Source organism: Cibotium barometz, chromosome 49 (assembly GCF_041138505.1).
Source record: "Cibotium barometz isolate CiBa-2024 chromosome 49, ASM4113850v1, whole genome shotgun sequence".
In the NCBI taxonomy this organism is placed as follows: domain Eukaryota; kingdom Viridiplantae; phylum Streptophyta; class Polypodiopsida; order Cyatheales; family Cibotiaceae; genus Cibotium; species Cibotium barometz.
The window spans coordinates 25,234,664-25,243,350 of NC_141094.1; the positions used below are offsets into that span (position 1 = coordinate 25,234,664).

Genomic DNA, 8,687 nt, shown 5'->3' on the forward strand with positions numbered 1-8,687 from the left:
TTAATAAATCAATTTATGTCATATTAATTAATCAATGCACGAACTACATGAAGCAAAAACTCTTACCAAGTAGAATCTATGCCTCATCAAGCTTGATAACAAAAAAAAGATTACCCTCATAGTCCTCTATTGTGCATTGATAAAACTTCACCATGGCTAATTGGACCCTTCTAATGTATGTAAATATGTCGTACTTAAATGTTCATTTCTTTTTCTTTGTCTTCTCTACAATCATTAAATCGTCAATGTATTTATATTCACCTATAAACCCTAAAATAGCCAAATTTTGTTGGTGTCGTACCATTGCTACGATATGTGGCCAGGGTAAGGCGAACACACAAAGACAACAAGGCTTCATACCTTGGATAAGTAACTGTGATATGGCTCTGTATCTCTTCGTGCTGATTGAAACCTTGTCGCAAGCCTCCACCACCTCATCAAGCTTGACCAATTCACGAAAGTCATTGCAAACTTTCTTCACTACCCTCCTTTAAAGCCCTGCACACTCCGAGAGCTTGAGAATTTCAATCAAGTCACTGTTTTTAATAGCATATTTGATTATAGCAATTCTATCTAGAGGATTATCCAAGCAAAAACCTCCCATACTATTCAAGTAGTTTCAAGCAAGCTTCTATCTAGAGGATTATCCAAGCAAAAACCTCCCACACTATTCATGTAGTTTTGAGCAAGCTTCATCCGTTTCTTTCTTAGCAACCCTATATGTTGCTTGGCATGTAACACTCTTAAACTCTCTAGATCTCGCTCTTAATCCAAAAAGAGTACTTTTTAGTTGGTTTTTCGAGTGCATGTTCCTCTTAAGTTCTTGTTAGTTTGTCTTAGCTCTGCAACCTCTTCTTGAGAGCATAGTTTCATGTGTGTGTGTTGATAATGGAAAATAGCAGCTTGATTATTCAATCTTGAGCAGTATCCAAATAAGCCTTCTCTACCATCTCCAATGAATGAAATAAGATCATGTAAAGTGCTAAATGATAGAGGCTTACCAGTTGATGGGTCAAGAGAGTATATACCTCCTTAAACCCATAAATCCACATGATTCTTCCCTTCTACACGTAGTCTTTGAGCTTCGGCCTCATCATATAGAGCTTTATATGATGAATGCTTCTCCATGTGCAATAGTCTTTATCAAGTACCAAGTTGATATGGTGTCTTTTCTTTGAGTGTGGATCAACCTTTAGAGTTGCCATAGTAGTAAAAATGATTCAAAGAGAAAGCAAGAGATGGCGATGAGAGGAAACAAAACAGTATAAAGAAAAGAGGCAAGGTGCATGATGAAAGGGAAAGGGTTACCAGACTCCTTCTGGGGGCTGAAGCAGTCACATTGCAATTTACATTCTCAAAAGATCCTACACAAAGGTGCTCAAAAGAATCACACCCATATGAGGCCTATTCGGGTAAGAAGCCTTCATGTTCTCATTTTTGAACATTCGGTTGTGAATGTTACATGCATATACAAGATGAAAATAGACTCACTAATCTTGCTGGGCCAAAAGCAAGAAATGTATCTTCCTTGGATACAGTACAGAGTTGAAGGTTTATCGACTATTTGATCTAAAGGCTAAGAAGATAATGGTCAACCGAGATGTGGTGTTTGTGGAGCATCCAGATTCAGTGGAGGACAGGGATCCGTCTACTTTATCATCAAATAGAGAAATAATCCACCATGTGCCCAGCCCAAGCAGCACTGAAAAACTGAAGGAGGAGGAGTTTTCAAATGATGAAGACTCTCATGAATCACACCATCCTGCCTGTGCACCTAAAGGATAGCCACTTCCTACCTGGGTAAGGCATCTCTTTGATGATCACAACCCCCAACCTGATGTTGCAGAAACTTGCAGATGGCTTACAATGCATATCAAAGAGAATAGAGGAGCAGAGAAGGTCTTCTGAACACATTGTCAATATGGTCTTGATGGCCGAGATAATGGATTTAGTGAAGGAGCCCACAAATGTAGAAGAAGCTTTGGTAGATCCAAAGTGGAAGGTAGCAATGCAGTCAGAGTATGACAACATTATCAAAAACAAAACTTGGGAGCTGGTAGATCGGTGACCAAAACGAAAGGTAATTGGCACCAAGTGGATGTGGAAAGCTAAGTGTAAATCTGATGGTTCATTAGAGAAATACAAAGGTAGGCTGGTTGCACAAGGTTTTTCACTGGTTGAAGGTCTTGATGTTAGTGAAACCTTTGTCCAACAGCTCGAATGACCACTATTCGCACAGTACTTGCCTTGGCTGCTAATAAGAGGTGGCTAGTTTTTCAAATGGATGTAAAATCAGCTTTTCTGAATGGACATCTCAAGGAGGAGGTGTATGTTGCTCAGCCACCATGGTTTGAGCTACCCAAATCAGAAAATAAGGTTTGCAAGTTGAAGAAGGCTTTATATGGGCTGAAACAAGCCCCAAGGGCATGGTACCAAAACAACGAATAGATACTTTTTTCAAAATATTGGTTTTTCTAGAAGTGCATCTAATATGCTAACTTGTATGTACTCAGAAAGGATGACAAATATGTGATAGTTGTTCTCTATGTGGATGACCTGATTATCACACTGGCAACCATGACGACTTGATTCAGCAAACATGAGAAAGGCTTGGCTCTGAGTTTGAGATGATAGACTTGGGGCTCTTGCATTATTGTTTGGGGATCGAGGTTTGGCAAGAGTCTAACAAGATCTTTATTTCTCAGTAGAAGTATGCAATAGAGATCTTGAAGGCATTTGGTATGACAAACTGCAAGCCAATAAGTACACCAATGGAGGTAAACTTTAGGCTTTCTTCTGAGGACACTTCACCTTTGGTTGAGATCAAGATGTGCATGAAGCTTGTTAGAAGTTTGATTTTCTTGTGCAATACTAGACTAGACATTTGCTATGCAGCTGGTGCGTTGAGCAACTTCTCCAACAAACCAAGGGAAAGTCATTGGAATGCAGCAATGCGTGTGCTCAGGTACATCAAAGGTACTCTTGAGTATGGATTTACATACATATCTGGTGACTCCTTAGTGGGATATTGTGACTCCGATCAGGCTGGAGATTGTGACACCAGAAAATAAATTTCTAGATATTGCTTCTCACTTGGATCCAATGTGTTCTCTTGGATTAGTAAGAAGCAACCCATAATGGCACTTTCTTCAACTGAAGCATAGTACAAGGCCGCTTGTTTTGCTGCTTATGAGGCAGTATGGTTGAGGAGGACTCTAGCAGATATGGGAGTTCTAGTGAGGTCAGCCATGACCTTACGATGCAACAATCAGAGTTGCATGGCAATTGCATGGCCCGAAATGGCATAAAGAATATTCCTTGGAATATTCTCTCAAGAACTAAGTTCATCCTTAGTGGGCGGTGGTCGGTGGGGATGCGTTATGAATACATGGGTGGTGAGCTGCGTCAATGCAGCATAGCCGCCCACGTCTTGGACGCGTCCACTGCACTACCTATAGCACTTTAAATGGACATAGTTGGCACAAGTAAAGGCATCCAATGCTTGTGAGCATATATTCCCTATACTCTTAGTACGCCCTCCATCCAAAGTCTGTCTAGATTTCCATCTAAGCTCTAAACTAGAGCACATGGGTGGTCAGCACCATCATATTGTACCTATCTCTTGTTTGGTATAATTAGAATTTTAAAATTCTCTCCATTCTCTCTATTGCATTGTCTAGTGTACTTTCTCTTGATGTATCTGTTTTCATTGTGGCATATTCTTACAAAGACTTAGGGCTCAAAGAGGAGAAAACTTAGAAAGCTTTCAAGATCCTCCACAGATAGACCCATGACTTCAAACTTCACAGGATTCAACACTTAGCTCTGACAGAATAACATCGACAACAGCTGAGGTAGACCAGATCTGGACCAAGTATCTAATAGAGGCATTCCACTGAAGTTCAAGGGGACACTCCTTCCCGATTCTGGTCTCTAGCCCTTCCTCTTCTCTGACCTAAACAAGCCTTCTCACATTGCGTTGTTCTCCAGAATCTTTAACATATGTAGGATCTCTAGCCTACAACCCTAATCAAGAAAAAATAGATCTGCAAGAGTCAACTCCACTACAGTCGGTGCTCTCCTCTCTCTCTGGTGATCTCTAGCCACCACTACGTCCTGGAGAGTCCCTGCCAAGGAACTAAAAAACTTGTACTTGAACCCAGTTGCCACCTCGTTTCTTTCCATAACCTTACGCTGCCCTTCTCCTATGTTGGCCCATGCATTTTCTATCTCCATTTTTTTGCACCTGTGCACACATTTGGCCGCGATGTTGCTTTTGCCATCTAGGATTCTCACCACACCATCATATACACACTTTACATATCTACACATCAGGTTTTAAGTGGGCTTGAGATTCTCCTCACAACATCTCTATAATAGTCTTGCCTTTCCAAGTTCCACCATAGTTATGTGTGTGAGAGAGAGAGAGAGAGAGAGAGAGAGAGGAGGAGGAGGAGGAGGAGGCATGGAGGGAAGTGAGAAATAAGATACTTAACTTTGAAGTTTTAGACTTATTTCTACATTTGTTAAAGGGCAAGTATATTTGTGCACACATGGTCCTCCAAGCTGATGAGGGCCTCATTTATAGATTCACTAAACTAAAAGCAATGTGGATGTATTGATAGTTAAGTAATGCAATTCCTTGAATAAAGATAGTTTGGAAACTGTCAAGGTAACTAAATCAAAGACATTGTGATAGTATTGTGATAAACATTGAATGAAAATTAGAGACATTGTGATAATACATTGAATGAAAATTAGAGACATTGTGATAAAGACATTGTGATAAAGACATTGAATGGAAACTGTGGTAATATTGTGATAAAGACATTGAATGGAAATTGTGGTAATATTGTGATAAAGTAGCTAAATCAAAGATATCGTGATAAAGACATTGAATGAAAATTAGAGACATTATTTGATAAAGACATTGAATGAAAATTAGAGACAAAGGCCATGTGACCATCTATTTCCATTATTAAAGTACATGTATAGGAGGGCCAAAAATTCTTTATGATGTGAGAGAGAATATAAAATCTATCTTGTACAAAAAGAATAAATTGATTAGTGAGTCTACGTTGATACTCTATGATGAACTTCTTTATTGGATTAATCTACCAAAGAAAGTATGCTTTTCCTCTCCCCATTGCTATTGTGAGGTTGAGATAGGAAAAAACTTCTTCAACCCTACTAGAAAAGATGTATTGCAAGCAAAATCAAGCTTTTATGATAAATATTTCTAAACTAGCGATAGAACCAATATATGGCTGAGAAATTAGATGCTTGAGTAGCTCCCAAATCAAAGCCTATAGTCGTAGAAGGTTGTAGCCCACCTCTAGTTGATAACATTTGAACGAACTTCGTAGATGCAAGTCCATTACTGCATTGCAGACAATAGCTCGTTTATATGGTTGCAACTTGTGACCATCAACTTTAGAAGAATTTAAAATGAATACCTTAGTATATTTAAGTTGAATCTACTTACTTGTTGCCTTTGTGGCTGGTAATATTGAATAAAGCCCAATCAAGGCTGTTTGTATCAACTGTAGCAGTTTGAATAGCCTTTCCTAATACACAAGATGAAGGGCTAAGTAGCTCCCAAGCAAGTTCTTCTCCACTTTGAAAAAGAAACCCTTGTGTTGCATCTCCTGGTATGGTTGAGAGAGTAGCATTGAGACCATTGCCTTTGCTCCAAGAAGATCCATTGAAAGTATATTGTTGAGCACCATCACCATAAAAAGTGTAGAATAGTTGGAATGATTTAGGAACAAGGAGTTGAGAGGGTGTGTTGGTTGGGATGATATTGTCTTGTGTCCAAAATGCATAATGAGACCTATAAGGGACCTTCAAAACATGCCCCTTCTCTGTGCAATTTGGAGGAGAGGCACCACCTTGGACATCAATCCTTTGAACATAAGAAGCCTTGCTAAGAGGACCATTGCCAGTATGGGAGGTGCCCTTGAGAAGTAAAGAAGGAACATTAGGTGCAACATTCAATTGGCTAAAGATCACTGTGCCTGCATAGAAAGCAAAACATCAAAGAATTAAATGCTTTCATTGTCATAAACATAAGGGACTTTGCATTCCATTGTGATGGACATATGGAACTTTTATTTTTCAAAGCACATGGGCTTGAGACATGTATGAGTTTGATAAAAAATATGCATTAGCAATGTGCTTATGTAAAAGGTTCAATATGTAGATATGCTAACCCACTACCTTTTCTTGAGAAACTATGTATTTAGATGAGATCTTAGTAGTAACTCGCTTGTACAACTTAGATAATAATGCACCTATCAAAGAAATAGTTATTATTTTTTTTTGGGAATTTGCTTCAACCTATGAAATCCACACTTCTCATAAACCCAACTCATTATGTTTAGAACTAATTATAGTCAACCATGACTTCCACTCATTTTAATTACTACTTGAGAAGCCACATGTTTGTGGCCAAGTTTTGAGATGTCTTCATATATCATTTTAACTACTACTTCAAATGCCTTCACTATCAGTTTATAACTACTATAAATGAATATTTGGAAACCTTTTAACTGAAATGTTTCTTAGAGCCTACAATTATTCTCTCATACTTAGTTGGCATAAAGAATATCACTTGAAAAATGGGTTGTTAAAATGAATGATATATGGATGCATATAAAAATGTTATATGGATTAGCACAAGACATGTATTTATGCATGTGTGTATATGTATATACACACACATACACATAGACACACACACATACACACGTGTGAGTGTGTGTGCATACAACTCGTATGCACGTGAGTGACACAGACACACACATATAGATATATATATGTATGTATGTATACACACCACACACACATACATCATGCATTCTCATGGGAGTATGTGTGCATGTACTCGCATGCACATGAGTGATTTTGTATATGCATGCACACATTCATATATGTATATATAAACATATATCTACACGCACATACATACATATATATACACACATATATGTGTATTATGTATATACACACATACACACATGCATATATATAATATTTCTATGTATATATTTATATATACATATATGTGTATATATAGTGCACACACACACACACACACACACACACACATACATACATGTATGTTATGATATATACATATATATATGTATACATAACATATTATGATATGTGTGTGTGTGTGTGTGTGTGCGTGCATGTATATACGTAACATATTATGATATATGTGATGTATATATCATAATATGTATACATAACATATTATGATATATGTGTGTGTGTGCGTGTATACATAACATACACATACACATACACATATATGTGTGTATATACATAACATACATATATATATGTGTGTGTATGTACACACATATATATATGTATGTATGTATGTATGTGTAGACATAGAGAGAGAGAGAGAAAGGAGGAGAGAGAGAACGTGTGATTGTGCTAGGACCTGAGAGAGTGATGGTGGGGTCGCCCAAATTTGCACATACACATACACATACACATGTAATATATATGCGTGTCTGTGTGTGTATATACATAACATACATATATATATGTGTGTGTATGTACACATATATATATATAGATATGTATGTATGTGTAGACATATATGTATAGACAGAGAGAGAGAGGGGGGGGGGAGAGAGAGAGAGAGAGAGAGAGAACCTGTGACTGTGCTAGGACCCGAGAGAGTGATGGTGGGGTCGCCCAAATTTGCAATGGAGGACCATGTGGCCCTGCCTTGTCTTGCATCCGGGTGCTTTAGGAAGAAATGGGAGCCCACTTGGTTGGCCACGGACTCATCCTCGTCCGGGGTGGCCAATGTGAAAAGCCTTGCCCTTGCCCTCAAGAGACTGTAAACCAGACCATTGGCTGATTCTCCACACTCGTAAACCTGATGTCCCCGCGCCTTCACCTCCACAAGCAACCTAACATAACAATCATACTAATATAGCTTAATCTTATTAATCCAATCACCTTAGTGCAAATCCTAATTTGCAAATCGATCCTTCTCAGTGTAATTAGAGAAGCTGAGAGTAATTAGACTATTGATTAAATTGAACATTAGTGCAAATTCTAACTTGCTATTGATCAGTTTCAATGTCATTAAGGAAGCAAGGCATGCAGAGAGCAATTAGACTATTGATTAGACTGATTTAGCACTTTGATTAGATTGAGATTAAGAGAAAACTCACGAGTTTCCAACAGGGGGGTCTAATCTCGGGACGCTTTGCTGTGCATGAGCTGCCGCCATAGCCCAACATAGCAAAGCCACAAGGGTTGCAAGCTCCCAAAAGGAGCCATGATTTGCCATAATTCCAAGCTTCAACAAGTTTAGAATGCTAATGCAAAGCCCTTATTATTAATGGTGTTCAACATAAGCAGGTATGCTAATGCTAAGCCCATTATTATATTAATGGTAGATGAGGAGCCGGCCATAGTGTGCCATATACATGAATCAAATCCACTATAATTAAACCCTAGTTTACACTAAACCGTTCCAAACTATGCTTAAACTTGGAGCCTAGCATTTGTTTTTTTGGCCACATAATCTCCCACTTGGCTTAAAAGCCTCACCCCTTCATTACATGCAAAATTTTTTTATTTTAAATCTAAAATAAACAACTATCATGCCATTTCCAACAGCTTACAATCCTAGAATTGTTCTCTTCTATATA

General features: G+C 38.3%; 1 protein-coding gene across 1 annotated transcript; it reads right to left on the minus strand.

Moving 5' to 3' along the window:
• Positions 1–4,952: 4,952 nt before the first annotated feature.
• Positions 4,953–8,393, minus strand: LOC147610424 (uncharacterized). Its single transcript, XM_086786353.1, has 4 exons — positions 8,205–8,393; positions 7,675–7,937; positions 5,486–6,017; positions 4,953–5,380 (listed from the first exon to the last, which is right to left on the minus strand). Exons 1-4 carry the CDS (start codon positions 8,321–8,323, stop codon positions 5,245–5,247), a joined length of 1,050 nt encoding a protein of 349 aa, XP_086642479.1. The 5' UTR covers positions 8,324–8,393; the 3' UTR covers positions 4,953–5,244.
• Positions 8,394–8,687: the final 294 nt, after the last annotated feature.

Bases quoted from the DNA above. Each gene is read 5' to 3' on its own strand.
- LOC147610424 (XM_086786353.1), bottom strand. From the start codon at position 8,323: ATGGCAAATCATGGCTCCTTTTGGGAGCTTGCAACCCTTGTGGCTTTG. The intron at 6,018-7,674 runs GTTCTCTCTCTC...CTTTCTATGCAG, and splicing joins GGGTCCTAGCACAGTCACAG to GCACAGTGATCTTTAGCCAA. The intron at 5,381-5,485 runs GTAAGTAGATTC...TCTGCAATGCAG, and splicing joins ACCAGCCACAAAGGCAACAA to TAATGGACTTGCATCTACGA.